The sequence below is a fragment of the Indicator indicator genome, chromosome 10 (assembly GCF_027791375.1).
Source record: "Indicator indicator isolate 239-I01 chromosome 10, UM_Iind_1.1, whole genome shotgun sequence".
In the NCBI taxonomy this organism is placed as follows: Eukaryota; Metazoa; Chordata; class Aves; order Piciformes; family Indicatoridae; genus Indicator; species Indicator indicator.
In genome coordinates, this window is record NC_072019.1 from 1,348,841 (window position 1) to 1,371,575 (window position 22,735).

The 22,735-nt window shown below is 55.7% G+C and overlaps 2 protein-coding genes across 3 annotated transcripts in view; one reads left to right on the top strand and one right to left on the bottom strand.

Moving 5' to 3' along the window:
- Nucleotides 1-18,055, top strand: part of NOS1AP (nitric oxide synthase 1 adaptor protein) — a 58,774-nt gene extending 40,719 nt beyond the window's left edge. Inside the window, exons 3-10 of one of the 2 annotated variants that reach the window (XM_054384640.1) lie at nucleotides 7,196-7,288; nucleotides 7,665-7,738; nucleotides 8,296-8,404; nucleotides 9,081-9,222; nucleotides 11,248-11,405; nucleotides 12,305-12,472; nucleotides 16,798-16,963; nucleotides 17,649-18,055. In XM_054384640.1, the coding sequence (XP_054240615.1) occupies nucleotides 7,196-7,288; nucleotides 7,665-7,738; nucleotides 8,296-8,404; nucleotides 9,081-9,222; nucleotides 11,248-11,405; nucleotides 12,305-12,472; nucleotides 16,798-16,963; nucleotides 17,649-18,055 (1,317 nt within the window). The remainder of the gene's footprint in view (nucleotides 1-7,195; nucleotides 7,289-7,664; nucleotides 7,739-8,295; nucleotides 8,405-9,080; nucleotides 9,223-11,247; nucleotides 11,406-12,304; nucleotides 12,473-16,797; nucleotides 16,964-17,648) is intronic. The other variant, XM_054384641.1, reaches the window with a different exon arrangement.
- A 3,443-nt stretch (nucleotides 18,056-21,498) lies between these two features.
- On the bottom strand, nucleotides 21,499-22,716 carry SPATA46 (spermatogenesis associated 46). The gene is made up of 2 exons (XM_054384192.1): nucleotides 22,650-22,716; nucleotides 21,499-22,001 (listed from the first exon to the last, which is right to left on the bottom strand). Exons 1-2 carry the CDS (start codon nucleotides 22,714-22,716, stop codon nucleotides 21,499-21,501), a joined length of 570 nt encoding a protein of 189 aa, XP_054240167.1.
- Nucleotides 22,717-22,735: the final 19 nt, after the last annotated feature.

The window sequence follows — 22,735 nt, forward strand, 5'->3', positions numbered from 1 at the left end:
TGTTCTGGGTGATCCTGCTCTGGCAGGGGGGTTGGACTGGATGATCTCTGGAGGTGCCTTCCAACCCCTAACATTCTGTGATTCTTTTTCATTAGTGAGATCACCTTTTTTTTAACCTCTTCCTTTTTTTCTCTTAATCACTTCTATTTTTCAACCTTGCCATATCTGAAATGTCCATTTTCAATCCTTGCTTAAAAAAAATTAGTAGAGTGCTTACAGCTTCAGTTGGAGTCCAACCACAGAGCTGTGCAGGTCAGGTTCCTCTGTTCCTTTTGCCATTTTCTGTGCATTTCCTTGAAATTATTTGTCTGTCTTCTGGGATTGCCACATTGCTATGGCAAATACTTAATATAATTAATCCAACCTTGTAGTATGATGGCAGAGATTTAAAGATCCAGAATTGTGCCTAAGGTGGGCAAGCTACCTGGGATGAAGGTCAAGAAAGTTCTTCTGGCCATTATACCATTTAGTTATGAGTAATACAGGGAAACAATGTGGAGCTAGAGGGGATCATAGGGAAGTTGTACAAATCCTCTTTCCTTCCTTGATCCCAAGCTGGCTAATTATTTCTGTATCATTTCTTTATTGAGCAGAAGGCTGGGATTCAACTCTCCTGAGCAGAGCTAGGGTTGGCTGTGTTCCCTCAAGGGAGACCAATGCAGTTAAGAGTTGAATCCCAGCTCATTAGCAGGAGTGTTGTGGGTTTTAGTGTGTCTTTTGGGGATGCAGGGTCTGTTCCAAGCAAGGCTTGTCCCAGCATTGGTCCAATATTTCAAGTGCCAAGTCCTGCACCTGGGTCACAACAACGCCATGGTAAGGTGCAGACTTGGGGATGTGTGTTTGGAAGGCTGAAACTTGGAGAGGGACCTGGGGGTGTTGGTTGATAGTCAACTGAACATGAGCCAGCAGTACCCAGCTGGCCAAGAAAGCCAATGGCATCCTGGCTTGGATCAGAAACGGGGTGGGCAGCAGGGACAGGAGGTGATCCTCCTTCTGAACTCAGCACTGGTGAGGTCACACCTCGAGTGCTGTGTTCAGCTCTGGGCCCCTGACTATAGGAAGGACATTGAGAGGCTGGAGCCTGTCCAGAGAAGGACAACAAGGCTCATGAAAGGCCTGGAGCACCTGGCCCACAAGGAGCATATGAGGGAACTGGGGATGTTCAGTCTGGAGGAGGCTGAGGAAGACCTCATTGCTCTCTACAGCTCCCTGAAGGGAGGTTGGAGTGAGGAGGGGGCAGCCTCTGCTCCTTGGTATTAGCGACAGCACCAGAGGAAATGTTTCCAAGCTGCACCAGGGGAGGTTCAGGCTGGATGTTAGGAAATATTTCTTCACTGGAAGGGTTCTCAAACACTGGAATAGTCTGCCCAGGGCAGTGCTGGAGTCACCATCCCTGGGGGTGTTCAAGCAGTGTGTGGAGCTAGTGCTTAGGGTACATGGTGTAGCACTGACCCTTCAGTGCTGGGTCAAAGGCTGGACTGGGTGAGCTTTGAGGTCTCTTCCAACCAAGTCTGTGATTCTGTGAAACATGGAAGTTTTCTCCTCTGGTTCAGCTGGTCCCCATGGGTTTTGGATGCAGCAGCAGCAGCTGTGGCTGTGGTGATGCTCTCAGATTCCCTTGAATGGCATTTCCCACCATCACCCCTGCTCTCCTCACAGCAAAGGGGGAAAGCTAAAACTCTAATGCTTTGCATCCCTCTTCAGCTTTCTCTCTGTGTTTCACAGCAGAAGCAGGGATGTTGACAAGCGTGGGCAGACCTGGAAGATCTCTGTGCCCAGGGTTGCCACAGCTGTGGTCAAGAATAGCTCCAAGCCAGACAGAGAGAAATTTTCCTAGTGCCCCATTAGTAAATGGGCTTGCAGGGCTGGGGTTAGCAAGGGCAGGCCTGTCAGTGACACCAGCTGAGATGTCCAGCAGTTTTCAGGAACGAAAGGCCCCTAGTGGCATCTGTAGCCTGCTAAAAGAAAGGATTTGCCATTGCCTTGGAGGAGTTCAGGGAGGCAGCATAGGGCCAGCTCCCTGTTGTGGGCTGGGGAGAGCCAGGGTGCATGCAGGGCACCCAGCCTGGAGCCAAGCACTGCTCCTGGGCTAATGCCTCACCTGGTGCCTCAGGCTGGCTGTGAGCATCACCTGCTGCCCTCAGAGGAGCTGTTAGGGTGTGCCAGGACTCATGGTGGGATGTGCCTTTCTCCTGCCCTAACCAGAGAGCAGCATCCCAGCATGGCAAGGCACTGGTGGTGGCAGCTGCTGCCACTGCTAAAGGGAACTGCTGAGCTGTGAGCCAGGAGGTTCTGCCCTGCACAGCTTTGGGTTCATCAGGGGGCCTACAAGAAAGCTGGGGAGGGACTTTTTAGGGTGTCAGGGAGCGATAGGACTGGGGGGAATGGAACAAAACTAGAAATGGGTAGATTTAGATTGGATGTTAGAAATTCTTCCCCATGAGGGTGCTGAGAGACTGGAAGAGGTTGCCCAGGGAGGTGGTGGAAGCCTCATCCCTGGAGGTTTTTGCAGCCAGGCTGGAGGTGGCTGTGAGCAACCTGCTGTAGTGTGAGGTGTCCCTGCCCATGGCAGGGGGGTTGGACCTGGATGATCCTTGAGGTCCCTTCCAACCCTGACAATTCTGTGATTCTATGATCCCTCAAAGACTGCATGGCTCAAATCTCACTTAAAAGAACTGTGCCAACCTCATGCTGCCTTTGACCTTAGCCAAAGCTGCTGCTTGGGGGTGAAAGCTCCTCTGGTTTGCTCAATTAGCCTTGTGACCAAGGCAGAGCATGCTGCAGATGGTGGCTGGAAGTGGGAGGGAGGCAGCACAGGAACAGTTGGTGGCCCTGCTGGGCTCTGCAGAGCTCCATTTTGGTTCAGTCTGCTGCCTCCCTCTCTCTCTCTACTTTTCTGCCTTCCTGCACCTATTTCCCCCACCTCAAATTTGAAAGCCACCCTCTCCCACCCACCCAGTCAGCAGCCTGGCCTGTGGGACTCTGTGTGACTGCCCCACGCAGCCCAGGGCTGTGAGGTGCAGCTGGGCTGGATTGCATCTCATGGAGTCCTCTTCCTCACTAATTTGTGTTAAATTATGGTTAGTGCTTCATTAAAGTCCCAGTGGGCATGGAGTTCATTAGTGCTTTATTGGGCAGAGCTGTGCTTTGATGCATGGGAAACGCAGCCCAGAGAGCGTCTGAGCTCCTCCGAGTGATTGCACTAACGAGCTCTGCTTCACAGATCCACGGGATGTCAGGGGCTGGAAGGGACCTCCAGAGATCATCCAGTCCAACCCCCTGCCAGAGCAGGGTCACCTAGAGCAGATCACACAGGAACTCATCCAGGCAGGTCTTGAATATCTGCAGAGAGGGAGACTCCACAACCCCCCGCCCCGGGCAGCCTGTTCCAGTGGCTGGGGCAAGGCTGTGCAGCAGCTCTCTCAGCCCAGGGCTTGAGCTGGTAAAGCAGCTTGGTTCTCTTGGCACTGGGGTAAAGGCCTGGATTTAAGCAGGGGCTTAACAAATCTGGTCAGCCCTGCTGAGAATTTGACTTCCTGGCTCCCTGTGGTTCTTGTGGGAGTTTTGCCATCAGCTGTCAGCTCAAGGGGGACTTTGGCTGCAGTGTGGCAGTGGCAGAACAGCTTTCCCCATGGCACTTCCCTCTGCCAGGCTCGGGGCAAGCCCGGGCAGAATCCTTCCTCTGCAGCCTGGGATTGCAGAAGCCTCTCTGAGGAGCTCTGTGTTGGTTTTGTCCCTGAAGTGCAAGCCAGGGCTGGGAAGCATCTTTGCTGAAATGTTCTGGCCTGTCTGCAGTGCTGCCCTGGGGCTGCTGTTCACCCAAAACCAGGCTAAAAATAGTCTCTGTCACCCTGAGTTGTTTTTCAGGGTTGCTGTCTCCTCCAAGCCCACCTTAATTAGCACTTGGGGATGGCCCAGAATAGAAACCCCCCGGGCTCCAGCCTCTTGGAAATGCACCTTGGTGTTTGTGATCAGCAATCATTAGGACCAATCAATCAGACTGCAGCTCCCCAAGGGGCTGTGCAGAAGCTCTGGGTGCTATGCAGAGCATCCAGCTCAACTCCCAGCTCCTGCAAAAACCACACGTGGAGCTCACAGGGTGCTGGGTTAATTCCTCCAAAGGCAGCTGGGCTGCAGCTCCCTGTTTCTGGGCTGAACCAAGGCATTTCTGCTGCTGTGATCTCGGTACTGGTCTGGTGCCTCAGCAAGGCACAGAGAATCACAGAATGTTAGGGGCTGGAAGGGACCTCCAAAGCTCATCCAGTCCAACCCCCCTGCCAGAGCAGGAGCACCCAGAGCAGATCACACAGGAACACATCCAGAGAGGGAGACTCCACAACCCCCCTGGGCAGCCTGTTCCAGTGTTCTGTCACCCTCACAGGGAAATAATTCTTCTTCCTGTTTCCATGGAACTTCCTATGCCTCATCTTCCACCACTGCCCCTTGTGCTGTCATTGGGCATCACCCAGCAGAGCCTGGCTCCATCCTCTGGGCACTCACCCTGCACTTCTTTATCAACATGAATGAGAAGAGGCTCTTGGATGCAGTTTCATCTCTGCTTGTAACAAACATGGAATGAGAATAGGAGAGATGGGCCCTGGAAACCCACCCTGGTTGCCTTCGTGGGACTTCGTGAAGACCCTTCTCCAGGAGGAGTGAGCCCTGCCAGTGGCACATGCTGGGGATTTAGAGGCTGGCTGTAGCCATGATGGGAGCCTGAGCTCTGCTTTCTCCAGCCTGGCACCTTGGCTTCAGCCCCAGAGCTGAGTGGGCTTGCACAGCTTGCACTGGGGAGAGCAGAGAGTTGTGTTCCCCCCACCACTGTTTTTCTGAGTCATCCACATCTCCCACCCCCCTTCAGCAATGTGAAAATGGCTTTGAGGAATTGTATTTTCAGGTCTTTTATCATCTGATCTCAGGTCAGGGCCAGTAGCTTTTCCTGCCTGCTGGCTCTGGCTGCCAAAGTTAATGCATCATGCAGTGCTGGAAATGTCACACGGAGGGTTAGCGGGGGCTGGAGGCAAGGCTTTGCACCAGGGTGCCTGCCCTGTGCTCCCTCTGCAGCAAGAACCATAGAAACACAGAATTGTCAGGGTTGGAAGGGACCTCAAGGACCATCCAGTTCCAACCCCCCTGCCATGGGCAGGGACACCTCACACTACAGCAGGTTGCTCACAGCCACCTCCAGCCTGGCTGCAAAAACCTCCAGGGATGAGGCTTCCACCACCTCCCTGGGCAACCTCTTCCAGTCTCTCACCACCCTCATGGGGAAGAATTTCTTCCTAACATCCAATCTGAATTTCCCCACTTCCAGTTTTGTTCCATTCCCCCCAGTCCTATCACTCCCTGACACCCTAAAAAGTCCCTCCCAGAGGCTGGCAAAAGCGTGGGAGGATACATGAAATTGCTCTTCCTGGGGTGTGTGAGGTACAGGGTGCAAGGGTTTTCTGCTGCTGGGCCCGCACAGAGCATCTCTGCCCATGGCTGTGCAGGGCACCCCTACATCTTTATCGGTGACCTGGCTGAGGGGCTTGAGAGTACCCTGAGCAGGTTCCTGATGATACAAAACCTGGGGGGGTGCCCTGTGCTGCCATCTAGTGAGATCTGGACAGGCTGAGAGCTGGCTGCAGGCAGACCTTATGAAGTTCAATACGGACAAGTGCAGAGTCCTGCGTCTGGGGAGGAATAACAGCAGGCACCAGGACAGGTTAGAGGCTGCCCTGCTGGAAAGCAGCTCCACAGAGAAAGACCTTGGAGTGCTGGTGGATAGCAAGTTCTGCCTGGGTCAGCAAAGTGCCCTTGTGGCCAAGAGGGCCGATAGGATCCTGGCGTGCATCAAAAGTGTGGCCAGCAGGGCTAGGGAGGTTCTTTTCCTCCTCTACTCTGCCCTGCTCAGACCACACCTGCAGTCCTGTGTCCAGTTCTGGGCTCCCCAGTTCAAGAGAGACAGAGACCTGCTGGAGAGAATCCAGGGGAGAGCCAGGAGGATGCTTAGGGCACTTGAGCATCTCCTCTATGAAGAGAGACTGAGAGCCCTGGGGCTGTTTAGTCTGGAGAGGAGAAGGCTGAGAGGGGATCTGATCAATGTCTATCAGTATCTGAGGGGTGGGTGTCAAGTGGAGGGGGCCAGGCTCTTCTGGGTGGTGCACAGCAATAAGCCAAGGAACAATGGAGACAAACTGGAATAGGGAAGGTTTCACTTCAGAATGAGGAGAAACTTCTTTACAGTGAGGGTGACAGAGCCCTGGAGCAGGCTGCCCAGAGAGGTTGTGGAGTCTCCTTCTCTGGAGACTTTCCAAACCCAGCTGGATGCATTCCTGTGCATGCTGCTCTGGCAGAGGGGTTGGACTCAGTGATCTCAGGAGGTCCCTTCCAGCCTCTACTGTAGTGTGATACTGTGATGTGGCACCAGCACATGGGGCACCTGATGTGGGTACACCCATGATACTTATGGGGCTCTCTGAAAATCCTACAGCAGGGGGCTGCTCAACATCTAGCTTGTTCCCTTGGCAGCCCCTTCCCTGCTTGTAAGACTCTAAAGTGGATGGGTTTTGGGCAACCTCACTCTTTCCCTGGGCCACACCAAAGCTTTGTGTTTGATCACTGATCTTTGAAAGTTCCTGTTGTTTTTTTTTTCCTGTCCAGTGAGTTGTAATTGAAGTGGGTAATTGCATTATCCCCTCTCCCCTGGAGAGGTTCAGAGAGCCCTCAGCAATCACCTTCAGTGTTATGCTGAGCCCAAAAAAAGCCCCACTCAAAATGCCATTTCCCATACCAGAGCTCAGCAATGGCAACCAGCCAGAGGGGCAGACCTGGCCAGGCTGCCGAGCACCAGGGGCTGGCAGGGCTGGGGAGGTGGCAGGGCTAGGGAGGGACTTCAGAGGGGCAGAGTAGGTACCTTGGAAACACAAGTTAATGTTTCCAACTGAGCAAAGTATTATCTGCATCCAAGGAGCAAATTGCTGTGGCATATGTGGGATATGTTCCTCCAGGTGCTGGGGCAAAAAGTGTCCCTGCCAGGCCCTGGCATGGATGTGGAGGCTGATGTGGGCATGAGCTTAGCAGGGGGCTTGTGGGTGTCAGGGAAAGCTTTCCCTGTCCCTCTTACCCCTTCCCATCAGAGCCTCTTCAGCCCTCCCTGGGGCTTTCCTGGCACAGGAAGGCTAATTCAGGTGTTGTCTTCCATCCCCTGCAGTATGAGTTCAAAGCCAAGAATATCAAGAAGAAGAAAGTGAATCTCATTGTGTCGGTGGATGGTGTGAAAGTCATTCTGAAGAAGAAGAAGAAGGTAGGCAGCTCTGGTCCCTGCAGCCATGGTGCCTTGCAGCAGAAGCCCTCCCCTCAGAGCACACAGAGATCTGCAGCATCCTTGAATTTCTGGGAAGCTTGTGGGCTAGGGTGGGGGGGAAGGATGGGCTGGAATCAGCCCCAGATGAGCCCTGTTCCTGCAGGGTCACTGAGCCAGCCCTACTGCAAGTGTAGAAGGGGCTCAGGGGCCCTTCTTGGAGGTGATGTGGAACATTGCTGGACCCCAGGACTTGTCCCTCATTAAAGGGTTGCAAGGGAGCAGCAGCAGAGCCATGATGAGAGCTTCTCGGATCCATCTGGACTGTCTCTGCCCTGTCCTTGATCTCAAGGGCAGCATCTGACGTACTCATCTTCAGCTTTTTTCATTGCAGAAAAAAGAATGGGCCTGGGATGAGAACAAAATGCTTGTCATGCATGACCCCATCTACAGGTAAGCCTGCTGAGTGAGGCCTGGGTGTCACACTGGCACTGTGTTGGGGGCTGACCATGGAGAATTGCCACCACCCCCATGCAGGGCAGCTCCCCTTCCTTGCTTTGCTCTCTGAAAGTCCTCAGCTCTCTTCCTTTAATCATGTTGGTGAAAGCTATGGGTAGGGAGCATGTGGCCCAGGGAAGCTGAGTGGGGAGTGAGGAACAGCCTCTGTTGCTCTGAACAGGCAAGGCAGAGAAATGAGGTTTGTCCATGGAGAGCTCCTGGGCTGGCAGCCTGGGCCTGGGGGTGCTGAGCAGAGAGAGCCCTGTGCTGCCTTCACAAAGTGCCTGCTGCTGCTGCTGAGTCAGCAGGCTAATTTTCCCAGCCCAGGCAAAACCACTGCCAAAAAAATTTCTGCTGGGCTTTAGCAGGGACATGCTGCAGAGGCTGGGCATCTGCCAGCACCCCAGGACGTGCCCTGGGAAGCGCTGGCGGTGGTCTCGTCTGTCTCCTGGGCTCTGTGGGCAGTATGTGCCCTTGTGGATGATACCCTTCCTTCTTTTCTGTCCTGGCAGGATATTCTACGTGTCTCACGACTCCCAGGACCTAAAGATCTTCAGCTACATTGCCAGGGATGGCTCTAGCAACGTCTTCAGGTGCAACGTCTTCAAATCCAAGAAGAAGGTAAAGATGCTGGCATGCACACCCTGCCATGGCAGGGTCCCAGTGGGACACCTGGGGCAGGACCCCCTGCTGCTCTGCAGGTGGCAGCCTGGAACACCCTGGTGATGCAAGCCCTGGGGCCACAGGCCCTGTGGCAGCACACAGAGACCCCCGAGAGCTGCAGCAGGCTGGGGACATCAGCTCTTCTCTCCTCTCCTTTGCTCTTCTCTCCTCTCCTTTGCTCTTCTCTCCTCTCCTTTGCTCTTCTCTCCTCTCCTTTGCTCTTCTCTCCTCTCCTTTGCTCTTCTCTCCTCTCCTTTGCTCTTCTCTCCTCTCCTTTGCTCTTCTCTCCTCTCCTTTGCTCTCCTCTCCTCTCCTTTGCTCTTCTCTCCTCTCCTTTGCTCTTCTCTCCTCTCCTTTGCTCTCCTCTCCTCTCCTTTGCTCTTCTCTCCTCTCCTTTGCTCTTCTCTCCTCTCCTTTGCTCTTCTCTCCTCTCCTTTGCTCTTCTCTCCTCTCCTTTGCTCTTCTCTCCTCTCCTTTGCTCTCTCTCCTCTCCTCTCCTCTCCTTGCTCTTCTCTCCTCTCCTTTGCTCTTCTCTCCTCTCCTTTGCTCTTCCCTCCTCTCCTTTGCTCTTCTCTCCTCTCCTTTGCTCTTCTCTCCTCTCCCCCTCTCCCCCTCTCCCCCTCTCCCCCTGCAGAGCCAGGCCATGCGCATTGTCCGGACTGTGGGGCAGGCCTTCGAGGTGTGCCACAAGCTGAGCCTGCAGCACACGCAGCAGAACGCAGATGGGCAGGAGGATGGAGACAGTGAGAGGAACGGGGACGACCTGGATGTGCCAGGTACTCTGCGCGGCTGAAGGCTGGGGTGGCCTGGGGGTTCTGCAGCCTGACAGACCTGGGCTACGAGGAGAGGCTCCTGTCTGACTGGCACCTGCAGGGAATGGATTTGCACAGCACTCTGGCCTGCGGTGCCTGGGGCTCAGGCTGGGATCTTGCCCAGCAAGGAGCCTTCAGTAGGTGTTAGCCATCATCCTCACACACATCCCCCTTGCTGACAGCCCATTAGCAGCGAGCTGGGACTCTGCTGGGTGCCTAAATGCTCCGTGCTCGGCTGCACAAACATTGCCTGCCTGCTTCCACAGACCTTGCCCATGTTCTGAGGCACCTGTGGGGCTGGGTCCAGCTCTCTGCCATGGACCCAGCTCATTGTCCACCACCACCTCTGCAATTCCCTGCCTGTAACAAAGCCATGCTTGGGATCTTGCATCAAGCTCCCAGGGCTGCAAGCAGCCTTCAGACCACTCCCCCTCCCTTGTCAGCCCCATGGGCAAATGATGCAGGGATGCTGCTGGTGCACTTCGATTGCCCCAGGCTCTCCAGGGTCCAGGAGAGCTGGCAGCAGTGTTGGAGGGGAGATGGATATTCTGCAAGAGGTTAGTCAAACACCATCAGTGTCTGTTGGGATGCCATTTGTCAGTGCGAGGGCTGCCTGTCCTGCAGCCCCATGCTGAGGTCTAGATTCCTCCCAGGAAACTCCAGCACAGGAGGTTCCACCTCAACATGAGGAGGAACTTCTTCACTGGGAGGCTCCCAGAGCAGGCTCCCCAGGGAGGTTTTGGAATGTCCTTCTCTGGAGACTTTCAAGCCCTGTCTGGATGTCTTCCTGTGTGACCTGCGCTGGATTCTATGGTCCTGCTCTGGCAGAGGGTCGGAATCAAAAAATCTCTGGAGATCCCTTCCAACCCCTAAGATCTGTGATCCCCCATCCCATCAGGAGCAGCCTGGGCTGTGCCACAGTTTCTCTGCAACCCATGCTGTTGTGATGACCTAACCATTGGGCTGTCTTGGACCAGTCATTGTTTGTTTTTCCTCCACACATTGTCCCAGCCAGGATAGGCAGTTCCCTGGGGATTTCAGAGCATCCGGGTTTTTTTCCCCCCTGTAATCTCTTGTTTACCTTTCTGTAGCTTCCTCTGTGTTTTCTGCTCTTGATGGTCCCACACTAGGGGTTGTGGCTGCTGTTGTGCTGGGGCTGGGTGTGTTTGCAGACTCCAAGCCCCACACATATCACTCTGTACCTGCTTCCCTCCAGAGCTGGAGGGAGGGTGGGTGGCATAGGGGGCAGCAGGGACTGGTGGGCATCACTTTCTGTACTGTGGGTACATCACAGCAGGCTTCACCTCCAACTGGGCTGTGCTGTACTCTGGTGGTGCTCTGTGGGTCAGCAATGTGCCCTTGTGGCCAAGAGGGCCAGCAGGGTGCTGGGGTGCATCAAAAGGTGTCCAGCGGATCCAGGGAGGTTCTTCTCCCCCTCTACTCTGCCCTGCTGAGACCTCACCTGCAATATTGCATCCAATTCTGGGATCCCCAGTTCCAGAGGGACAGGGATCTGCTGGAGAGAGGCCAAGGCAGAGCTACCAGGACGATTAAGGCCCTGGAGCACTGCCTGGTGAGGAGAGGCTGAGAGACCTGGGGCTGCTTAGTCTGGAGAGGAGAAGACTGAGAAGGGGTTTAATCAATGTTTATCATTATCTGAGGGCTGGGGGTCAAGAAGGAGGGGACAGGCTCTGATCACTTGCACCCTGGCATAGGACAAGGGGCAATGGATAGAAACTCCATCACAGGAGGTTCCACCTAAACATGAGGAGGAACTTCTTCACTGGGAGGCTCCCAGAGCACTGGAACAGGCTGCCCAGAGAGGTTGTGGAGTCTCCTTCTCTGGAGACTTTCTGCACCCATCTGGATGTGTTCCTGTGTGACCTGTGCTGGATTCTATGGTCCTGCTCTGGCAGGGGGCTGGGAGTGGATGATCTCCTGAGGTCCCTTCCAACCCCTAACATCCTGTGATCTGTGATCCTCCTGCAGCCTGCCGCCTCCCGGGCGGGGAGCGGGCGGCAGCCTCGGCAGAGGAGACAGACATCGACGCCGTGGAGCTGCCGCTGCCCGGAGCTGACATCCTCGACTTCAGCCGGGGGGTGACCGACCTGGACGCCGTGGGCAAGGAGGCAAGTGCCTGTGCTGATGCCAAGGAGTGTGGGTCCCTGCCCTCTGCTCTCGGGGCACACCGTGGGGGCTGGGGGATCAGGAGGGATTAGCACAAGCCCTGCGAGGAGAGGCTGAGGGAGCTGGGGGTGTTCAGCCTGGAGAAGAGGAGGCTCAGGGCAGACCTTATTGCTCTCTACAGCTACCTGAAGGGAGGTTGCAGCCAGGTGGGGGTTGGTCTCTTCTCCCAGGCAACCAGCAACAGAACAAGAGGACACAGTCTCAAGCTGTGCAGAGGAAGTTTAGGCTTGACCTTAGAAAGAAGTTCTTCCCAGACAGAGAGATTGGCCATTGGGATGTGCTGCCCAGGGAGGTGGTGGGGTCGAGGTCCCTGGAGGTGTTTAAGAGCAGCCTGGATGAGGCACTTAGTGCCATGGTCTGGTTGATTAGATAGGGTTGGGTGATTGGTTGGACTTGGTGATCTTGGAGGTCTCTTCCAACCTGCTTGATTCTGTGATTCCCCAGATCAAAGCCATCTGCTGCCATAGGGCTGCCCTTTGGCTGAGCCTCCCATGCTGAGGCTCAGGGATGTGCAGCCACATGGAAAGTGCCTGGGACAGAGCTGTTAGGCACTTTTTTTTCCTAATTAACCCCCCACACACACACACAAAAAATATTATTTTCATACAGTGGAAATTCCCACAGGAAGCCTCAGCCTTTTTGGGGAGTTTTCCACAACAGTATTTCAGCTGTTGTCAAAACTGAAACCAATGTTTTCAGAGTTTTCCAGCAGCCCTGGCACAGTGCTGTTGGCTTTGAAGGCAGCAGCTTCATTCCTGGGTATTTTGGGAGGCTGCCCTGGGCCCCAGCCCCTGTGTGTCTGGCCGCTCTCCATAGCCAAGAGGCACAGGATCACTCCTTCCACGTTGCTGTTTTGCAGGGCTGCCTCCACCCTGAAGATATCCTGACAGCCTCACCCAAGATGCTTCTGCCCTCCTCTGCCCAGCTGCCCGACCTGGGGACACCTCTCTCTGCCCACCACCAAATGCAGCTTCTCCAGCAGCTCCTGCAGCAGCAGCAGCAGCAGACACAAGTGGCTGTGGCACAGGTTGTCCTTCTTCACTCATTCCTGGGGGCAGCAGCAGGTCTGGGGCACCCTGCCAAGGCCTCAGTGCCCTGCCTGGAGGCAGTGTTGAAAGCAGGCAGCTCCATGGGGTGGGCAGGCTGCCTGCAGGAAGAGATACTCAGGGGATGGGTGTGAGAGAAGCTGGGGCACAGAGGATGGAAAGGGCCAAGCCCCTGGGCTGTGTGACAGGAGTGGCCATTTTCCCTGGCTCCATCACAGGAGATGAGGTGCTTAGGTCTGCATACCACCAGAGTTGTTGGTCCTTGCCTGCTGGCCAGTGCCTGGCCTCAGTGTTAACCCTGTGGGACTGCTGTCTGGGCTGTGCAGTTGGCATCTCCTTCTCTGTGTAGCTCTTTCTCATTTAAGCAGCTGTGGTTGCTTTATCCAACCTGCTGCCTTAGCTTTCCTCATTCCCTGACCTATTGCAGAACTCTCTGCAATTGCCTGACTCTGTTCCTGGCCTGAGTGATTGACTCCAGCAGCCCTCCTGGGCTTTCCTCCTCTCACATCAGAGAATCAGTATTGGTCCTTCTGGCTGAGCTGCAGCCCTGAGAGCCTTTGTGCCTTCTTGGGTCACAGACTTGAGAAGCTGCTTTGTCCTCTGGCCAAGGGACTTGCAGCCTCAGGTAATCTTTCATATGTGCCCAAGCACAGTGTTGGTACAGGCAAATCTTGCCAGGCAAAGCCATATGGTAAGGACTGCTCACTTTTGGTTGTTCCCAGTGTACCTGCAGAGCCTTGCAGTGGCATTTTTTTTGCTTCCCATTTTCAGATTAAAAAAAAAAAAAAAAAAAGCAAAACCAAACCAACCAATCAAACAAAAAATAAAAACAACCATCCCAGCCCCCCCAGAACCCCCAACAACAAAATAACAAAGCAGAAACACTGTAATGCCATTTCTTGGCTGGCTCCTGAGGTGGCAGTCAGCGGGCTCATCCCCCATCTCTCTTAAGGGCTACCACCATACTCCGGGGCCCTGCCCACCCCAGGGTGGCTACCCTCACAGGAGCTGTCACTGAGCTGCTCTCCAGCCCCTTCAGCACTCCCACTGTGGTGCTTTTGTGTCACGGAAACGGGTTAATAAAAAGCTAGGTCTTACCTCAAATGCATTTCAGGTGACTGCATGCATCACATCAGCACTCCTGTCACTGTCATCTTCTCCCCAAAAGCAGAGAGTCTGTCTGTCTCTGAACCTGTGCTGATGGGCATAGGCTTCTTTCTTTATTAGCAACAAGGCTGTGAGGTGCACTGTGCTGACAAGACCAGTGCCATGGCGACCACCCTGTAATTATCTCAGCCTCCAGTTGTTTGGCTGAGGCTGAAGTGCCACTTACTTCCCTTGCTGACCAGGGACAAGCTTTTGCAAGGCACGTCCAGACACCTGTGGAAGTTTTTTTTCTCTTGAATTAAGGCCAGGAGTCATTCCTGGGTCTTGAGGCACAAGACACTGCCCCTGCAAGGCTTAATATTTAGGCTCTGCTCTCATCTTCTCCTGATACCACCTGGGCCCTGCTGCAGACGCCTGTGATGGTGACAGCTGCTGGCTGAGAGGAAGGATGGCAGCCACCAGCACCAGGCTTTGGCACAAGCTGAGCATTTAAATGTGATTCCAGCAGCCAGCTCAGCTCAGGTTCTCTGCTTCATCCAGGGTCCCCATCCCACCATTCCCATTGTGCCACTGTGCCCTTCTGTCCCACCACCACTGGCAGGAGGAGGAGGAGGAGGTGGGGACTGTGGCTCCTGCAGGAGTGCTATGGAGTGTCTCACCTGGCTGAGGGCCCACAGGCAAACCAGAAGGGGTCTGTGCTGCCTGCTCAAGAGTATAAAGTTCTGCACCACCTTGCCCTTGGTCTGTCTTCATGGGCTGTTGAAAGTCCCAGACCCTTATCTGGCCTACTGCCACCTCCTGAGCTCGCTGTGCTTCAGCCCTTCTGTGCAAAAGGCACTGCCCTGCCACTTTGCTGACTGCATCTGGGCAGTGCAGGGCAAAACAGGCAGCCCCTGCCTGCCAGCAGACCTGGCACTGTCTCCTAGTACCCATCCAGGAGGGCAGGTGGCCCCCAGCTTCCTTTGGGGGCCTGCAGCCACAGCAGCAGTTCACAAATTTGGCAGGCTACAGAGAATTCTCTCTTCTCCAAGGTCACTTTCTAGACCAAGGTAAATCTGTGCTTTTTGCTTTTTTGCTGTTTTGTTTGTTTTGGTTTGGTTTTGGTTTGTTTGGGTTTTTTTTTTTTGTTTGTTTGCTTGTTTTAAAATCTGTGCTTTCCTGGTTCCTCACAGACCTGTCTGGCTCAGTCCTTGCTGGAGAGGGCTTGTAGGAGCCATGGGTGGGTGGCAGGAGGGGATGCTGAGCTGGTTTGTCCCCCTGCATGGCTGTGAACTGCTGTCCCCTTGTCTGAATTACATTCCTTGGGTTCTCCTTGCTTGAGCCTAGGTCAGAGCTGCCCCTGAGCAGGACTTCCAGGCTGGTTTTGCCCAGCAGCATCAGTGTCACACCCTGCCTGGGATGCAGTGCTGGTGACACAGGTGCTTCACATGGGTAGTGACAGTGAAACCAGTGAGCTTCTTACCCAGGGACTCCCCACAGCTAACCCCCAGGCACTGCTTCCCGCAGCCAGCACACATCCCCAGGGCCACCATGGCTCAGCAGCACTTTGCCATCTGTGTTTTTCCAGGCCTGTCACAGCCAGAGCTGCCTGCAGCTCCAGAGCAGCTCTGATGCTCCAGCCCTGGCTGGCAGGACCCTGTCTCTGGGAAACATGCCCAGAGGTTCAACAAGCATAAGTGCAGAGTCCTGCAGCTGGGAAGGAAGAATAAACTGCACTAGTACAGGTTAGGAGGTGATCTGCTGGAGAGCAGCCCTGTGGAGAAGGACCTGGGAGTGCTGGTGGAGAACAAGTTCTGCATGGGACAGCAATGTGCCCTGGTGGCCAAGAAGGCCAATGGGATCCTGAGGTGCATTGAGAGGAGTGTGTCCAGCAGATCCAGGGAGGTTCTCCTCCCCCTCTACTCTGCCCTGCTGAGACCTTACCTGCAATATTGCATCCAGGTCTGGGTTCTCCAGTTCAGGAGGGACAGGGATCTGGTGGAGAGAGTCCAAGGGAGGGCTACAAGGATGATTGAGGGACTGGAGCACTGCCTGGTGAGGAGAGGCTGAGAGCCCTGGGGCTGGTTTAGTCTGGAGAAGAGAAGACTGAGAGGGGATTTAACCAATGTTTATAGATATCTGAGGGCTGGGGGTCAAGAAGGAGGGGACAGGCTCTGCTCACTTGCACCCCTGGCATAGGACAAGGGGCAATGGACAGAAGCTCCATCACAGGAGGTTCCATCTCAACATGAGGAGGAACTTCTTCACTGGGAGGCTCCCAGAGCACTGGAACAGGCTGCCCAGAGAGGCTGTGGAGTCTCCTTCTCTGGAGACTTTCTGCACCCATCTGGCTGTGTTCCTGTGTGACCTGTGCTGGATTCTATGGTCCTGCTGTGGCACAGGGGTTGGACTTGATGATCTTCAGAGGTCCCTTCCAACCATTAACATCCTCTGATCTGTGATCCTCCTGTCTTCCTCTTGGGCTGCCCATTCCTTCTGCATTCACAGTATGCACCAGTGGTCCCTTTGGTGCCATCTCCATTTGCCTTCGGCTTTTCCACCAGAGAGGCATGGGCATGGTGCACTGAGCATGCCCTGGTGTGGCACTGCCACCTGTCCCTGCTCTCCCCATCACATCTGTGGTGTAACTGCAGGGAACTCTTCATCAGGCCACTTGGTAGGATGCTAGTGAGTGCTGGTGGAGGAGAGGGATAGCTGTAGTTGATGCTCTCAGCCATCAAGCAGCAGGATGATCAGAGGGCTGGAACAGCTCTCCTATGAGGGCAGACTGAGAGAGTTGGGGTTGTTCAGTCTGGAGAGGAGAAGGCTCAAAAGGAGACCTTCTTGTAGCCTTCCAGCATCTAAGGTGTCTACAAGAAAGGTGGGGAGGGACTTTTTAGGGTGTCAGGGAGTGAGAGGACTGGGGGGGATGGAAAAAAATAGAAGTAGATGGATTCAGATTGGATATTAGGAAGCAATTCTTCCCCATGAGGGTGGTGAGACACTGGCACAGGTTGCCCAGGGAGGTGATGGAAGCCTCATCCCTGGAGATTTTTGCAGCCAGGCTGGATGTGGCTGTGAGCAACGTGCTGTAGTGTGAGGTGTCCCTGCCCATGGCAGGGGGGTTGGAAGTGGATGATCCTTGAGGTGCCTTCCAACCCTGACAATTCTATGGTTCTGTGATCTCCCACACCCTCACCCAGTCTCTCCTGTCACACAGGTCCACTTGCTGAAGGACCAGCTGGCTGCAGAGGCAGCAGCACGGCTGGAGGCCCAGGCTCGTGTGCACCAGCTCCTGCTCCAGAACAAGGACTTGCTGCAGCACATCTCACTCCTAGTCAAACAGGTGCAGGAGCTGGAGCTGAAGCTGGCAGGGAACACCACCAGTAAGCACTCCTGCCCCTTCCTTTCCCCTCCCAGCTAGCTGGGCCTGTGAAGGACACCCACCTGGGTGTTCCTCTTGGAGTATTTTTGTGCATTTCCAGGGGGATTGTGGAGAGGAATATTAGTGCCCTGCTGGCCTGGGTTTGTGCATGTGCAGCAGGGTGCTTGCCTGCAGCATTGGGAGGGGCATGGAGAGGGCTGCATGAACAGGGAGTCACTTCCTCCACCAGCTATATGCCTGCTTTCCCCCGTGGCTACATGCTCTAGGCCAGCTCCTTCCTTTCCCGAGAGGCCTCTCCTTGACCCTTCCTGTGTGACCTGCTCTCGGTGCTCCTGCTCTGGCAGGGGGGTTGGACTGGATGATCTCTCGACGTCCCTTCCAGCCCCTAACATTCTGTGATGATTCTATGACCCTCCTCTTCAGTAGCTGTGGCCGTCAGCCTCCCTGCAGGAGCTGGAGTGTGGGAGATGGGTAACTTTTATCCTGCAGACCCAGCTCTTCGTTGGGCAGCAGTAGCCAACATCAGATGAGCCCCTCTGGAAACAGTGGCAGTGGGGAGCCTGAAACCCAAACAGCCCCAGACCGTCCTCCTCTGGCCTCTTTGCAGCCACCCTTGGCGGGCTGGGGGACGCCCAGGCCAGCTGGAGCGGCACTGCCAGCCTCTCAGCCATGCCCTTCTCTTGCAGCAGGCTCCCAGGACAGTCTGCTGGAGATCACCTTCCGCTCCAACGCGCTCCCTGTCCTCTGCGACCCGACCACCCCGCAGCCGGAGGACGCCCACCCGCCAGCGCTGGGCCCCGGCTCGGGCTTCCCCGGCGGCCTGGGCAGCCCCATAGGTAGGAACGACTGCAACCTGGTGAAGCTGGAGCGCTACCGCTTCCTGCCGGAGTCGGGGCCGCCCGGGGCGGAGCCGGCGCTGGGCAGCCTGGAGCTCCTCAAGTTCCGCGAGTCGGGGATCGCCTCCGAGTACGAGTCCAACACGGACGAGAGCGAGGAGCGCGACTCCTGGTCCCAGGAGGAACCCCCGCGCCTGCTCCATGTCCAGCCCAGGCAGGACCTTGGCGACAGCCTGGAGGACGAGATTGCGGTGTAGGGCTTGGGCAGGAGGTGGCACGGAACGGCTGGGACCCACCAGAGCTAGGGCGCACCCTGGCTGTGGTCCCTCGCTCTTGACGGGGACAGGACAGCCCAGAGGGACAGGAGTGGAGGAGGGAGCAGCACGCAGCCGGGAGGTGTGTAGAGGTGAGGACGGAGCCGTGCCGAGGGGGTGCACTGGGCGTGCTGTGTGCCAGTGTGCTTCTGTGCTGAGCTGGAAGGTCCCTGCTTGGCATCGGACAGCGAGCTGGCAGCTTCTGCTTACCTTCTGGTCCCCATTCCCCTAAAAGCTGAGTTTGGAGGTCAGGCAGAAGCAAGGGACTCCCGGCTGGATTAGCCATGACTGCTGGTGGGGAAGCAGTCAACCAGGTGAATATTTATGCTGAGGGCATGAGAGAGCTGGCACAGGGCAGTGTGTGGGGCAGGGGAGGCAGCACCAGGGCAGCGAGCAGGGTGAGAGGTGGGGTGAGAGCTGTGCTAGCAGGGTGGTTAGGAGTGGTAACTGAATTGTCAGAGTAGGTGAGAGGTGAGGAGTGGGACACCATGGGATGAGCCTGGAAGGGTGAGAGGAGGTGGCGCAGGGTGGCTTGGTACAGATAGCTCCTGGCAGGATGCTGGGGTTTGTGATGCTCCTGGCAGGATGCTGGTGCTTGTGACACTTCCAGGCCAGCATGTGTGCAGCATGGGGAGTGCTCTTCCCCTCACTGTTCCAGTCCCTGGGGAACGTGGCATGGCTGCCAGATGTCAAAGCCTTTCTGGTGCTCTTTAGGTCACGTTTTCAAGCACTTCCCAGCAACCCCCATCACCACCACAAGCTCCCTGCTTTGCTTTATAGACAAACCCTCCCATTTCCAAGCAGTCATTTTCCCCCAGGGCAGGGCTGGGGGATGCAGGGCATGCCCACCAAGCCTTGATGAGGAGCAAGCTGCTGAGATCTGCAGGGCAGCTTGGTCACTTCTTTAGTTTGCACCCTCCAAAAAATGAACACAAGATCTTGGATTCCCCAACAGGCTCCTACATGTCCATGGCTGAGAGCCATCTGTGGGACCCTTCAAGGGATCCAGAGCTTGTTTCTTTTCTGCAAGCACATTTATCAGCTGCCTGGTACTGCAGCCTATAAGAGGCTGTGGCTGAAGTGGTATGAACCAGAGTCCTGATGTCTCCCCACTCCTTGTGGAAACACTGGATGAGGTGGGGATTGGCACAGCTGTCTTCCTCCTCATCCACCCTTCCATCCTGCTTCAGCTTTGCTTTTTTGCTTCCTTCTGCTCTCTCCTTCACCAGCTCAGCCGCCACTAGATCTGCCTGCACTTGTCTCCTAGCTGAGCATCTCTCAGACACAAGCTCTTGCTCTCCTCCAGGGCTTAGCCTGGCTGCTGAGGAAAGTCCATGGCTTCTTTCTGCCCTGGTCTCCTCAGGACTGAAGGTCGCTGTAAGGAATGAGGAGTGGGTGAGAGCCTGGGGTCTGTACAAGCTGTACTACGCACCCTCCACCACAGGAGGAGGCTGGATGCTGTGAGGAGCTAAAAGAGCTCTAGTGGGAAGGATACATTTCAGTGTCCCCAGCATTGGCTTGGTGTCTAGGGGACTCCCCCACCAGCCACAGAGGGGATAGAGTGGGAGTGGGTGCAGGTAGCAGTGTGTCTTGGGTGCTCCTGTCCTCTGGCCATCAATACCCTGTCCCATGCCCTTCTGCTGGGGACCCAAACATCCCACTGCCAGATGGCAGTGGCTGGAGGTGAAGGCACAGGGTGGGGTCTGGTATCACTAGGAGGGAGGTGGGAAGGGCAGCACACGCAGGATATGGTGCAGGCATGTTGGAGATGTGTGAGGGAGCTGGAAGAGGGCAGATGAGTTATGCGGGAAAGGGGATGGCAGGAGCTCAGCCATAAGCACAGGGCAGGCAGAGTCCAGAAGGAGCAGCAGCAGGTATGAGGTCTCTCCCAGGCAGGGCTGTCCCAGAAAGAAGGCAAGGCTGAGCCACCCCCCCACCCTACTGCTCCTGCTGCACACAAGCAGCTCAGGCAGTGCCCTGTGAGGAGCTGCTGGGACGAGCTGCAGGCTTGGGCTCCTGCCTAGGGCTCTGCCTGCTGGGGGTGGTGGTGGGTGCACTGTGGGCTGAGGGGGTGCTCCAGAGCCAGGTGGGCCCTTGCCAGTGTCCTGCCACCCTGCAGGTGTCCATGTGTAAATGATCCTCCTCCTAACTCAGTGCTGCCTCCAGGACACCTCTCTAGCCTCTCACTTTTGGTATGGACCTTGACCAGGGATTTATAGCTCTATTTTTTGTCCTTTCTTTTCCTACAACTGTCATGTTACTAACTGTTGACTTCAATCTATCTGGGAAACCAACCTGTCAATGTAAGTGCACTTAACCCTTGGGTGTTGTCATTAGCTGACTGGCTTTTGCTAAATAAATCTTTCTATTTCTCAAGGCTTTCTATTGTCTCTTCCTTCTCGCTGACTCTCTCTTCCTGTACTTCTCTCCCTCTTTATGCTGGGAGGCAGCACCAGCAGTGGCATTCCTTGGACTTGAACAGACCCCCCCTGCGACCTAAGAGAGATTCCTCTTCCCTGTAGGAACCCTGGCTTGTGGTGCCAGCCACAGGCTGCCCATGAGAGTGGGGTGCCCCAAAAATTCCTGGGAACAGAGGGCTTTCAATCTTCCCCTTCAGCCACTGCACAATGTGGGCTTGTCTCAGGGCTGACCCAACAGCATCAGGGTTCCAGGGGCTTCCTGGCATCTGCAGAGCTTCCACAGAGTTGCTAAGCAGCATTCTCAGGGGCTGGGGAGATTTTTGGCTGCTGGGGAAGGACAAGTTGGGAGGAAGAGGAGGCTTCTATTGCCAGGGAGGTGGTGGAAGCCTCATCCCTGGAGGTTTTTTAAGGCCAGGCTGGATGTGTCTCTGAGCAACCTGCTCTAATGTGAGTTGTCCCTGCCCGTGTCAGGGGGGTTGGAACTGGATGATTCTTGAGGTCCCTTCCATCCTAACAATTACAGAATTACAGAATCAAGCAGGTTGGAAGGGACCCTCAAGATCACCAAGTCCAACCAGTCACCGAACCCTATCTAACCAACCAGACCATGGCACTAAGTGCCTCATCCAGGCTGCTCTTAAACACCTCCAGGGACCTCCACCCCACCACCTCCCTGGGCAGCACATTCCAATGGCCAATCTTTCTGTCTGGGAAGAACTTCTCTCTAAGATCAAGCTTAAACTTCTCCTTGCACAGCTGGAGACTGTGTCCTCTTGTTCTGTTGCTGGTTGTCCTGGTTCTCTGATCCTCTGATTCTAAGAGCTTCTCTCAGAGGCTGGCAGAAGCGTTGTGCAGGCAAAGAGCAGCAGGCAGCCAGGGGCTGGTCGCTCCTGAACCCATTTTATTGTGCCGCCGGCAGGAGCGATGGAGCAGTGCCCTCCCGCGGCGACCGCTCGGCTGCCGGGGCTACAGGGATGCCCCGGGGCAGGCTGCAGCCTCCTGCTCCCTCTGCTCCTTCTCCCGCAGCGCCTTCAGCCTGCGGTAGTACACCTTGCAGCTGTAGCCCTCCTGGGTGCTGTTCTGGATGTGAGTCTTCACCGACCAGAGCATGGGGAAGACGCGGCAGCAGCACACGCACTTGTAGCCCTGCTGGGGCAGGGGCTGCTGCTGGGAGGCGGTCAGGATGTCCTGGATGGTGATGCTGCTGCTGCCCAGCCTCTCCCTCTCGGGGGGCTGGGCCTTGTCTGAGGAGCTAGAGGAGCAGACAGTCTCTGAGAGGTCATCGAGCTCCTCGTGCTCTTGGTGGGCGGTGGTGGTGGTGGCAGCCAGGCTGGAGGAAAGGCTGCTCAGGGACTGCTGGGTGGCTTCTTTGGTGCTTATGAAGTAGCTGTAGGGTGAGAACCAGGGCCGGTAGATGATGTCAGCACGGGCAGGGAGCTCGCTCTCTGGCACCTCTGCGGGGCCACAGGCTGTGGAGGAAAGGGCCTGCAGTCAGTCTGAGGGTCTTGAAAGAGCCCCCACCCCCACCCCATGGGCTTCAGAGCATTGCTGGGGACCCTTCAGTTTGTCTCCATGGGATGGAGAGGTGACTGGCTCTGTCCCCCCTGGCGTGCAGGGCACCATCCCTTCCCCCATGTGATGCAGTTGTAGGGATGGACACAGGATGCTGGCAGGCTCTGAGGCACCAGCACAGCACAGGACTCACCCAGTAGTCCACTAGAGTCATCCGATGAAGAGCTGTGCTGGCATGCAGGCAGTGACAGAGGGGCTGAGCTGGCACTCTCAGGGGCAGCACCCACAGCCTTGGGCACTTCTGTTGGGAAGACACGGGGGACAAAGCAGTGCAGCTCAGAGGTGGGGGGTGACTGCAGACCCCATCAGGTCCCCAGAAAGCACCTGCTGCCACAGACCCACCCAGTCCCCTTTCCCCACCTGTGCAGCCAAACCATGCCCAGTCAAACATCTCCCTGGCTGTCTGCCCATACACCCTTGCTGTGCCACAGGAGGCTGTAGGATGCCTCGGTGGTGCCCAGGAAGTCAGGGAGGAATCTTCCCCACAGGCAGTGCCAGCTGCCCACCCCCCATGCCCAGTCAAAGGTGGTGAGCGCCAGGCTCACCAGACAGGCTGGCAGGGCTTAAGAGGCGTGGAGCTTCTGGGCTGCTTGTCCTGGTGCTGCAGGGCATGGCCTTGGCATCAACAGTG

Coding starts and splice junctions, on each gene's coding strand:
- SPATA46 (XM_054384192.1), bottom strand. CDS start 22,716: ATGCCCTGCAGCACCAGGACAAGCAGCCCAGAAGCTCCACGCCTCTTA. Junction 22,002..22,649: donor AAGCCCTGCCAGCCTGTCTG/GTGAGCCTGGCG, acceptor TTTCCTCCACAG/CCTGTGGCCCCGCAGAGGTG.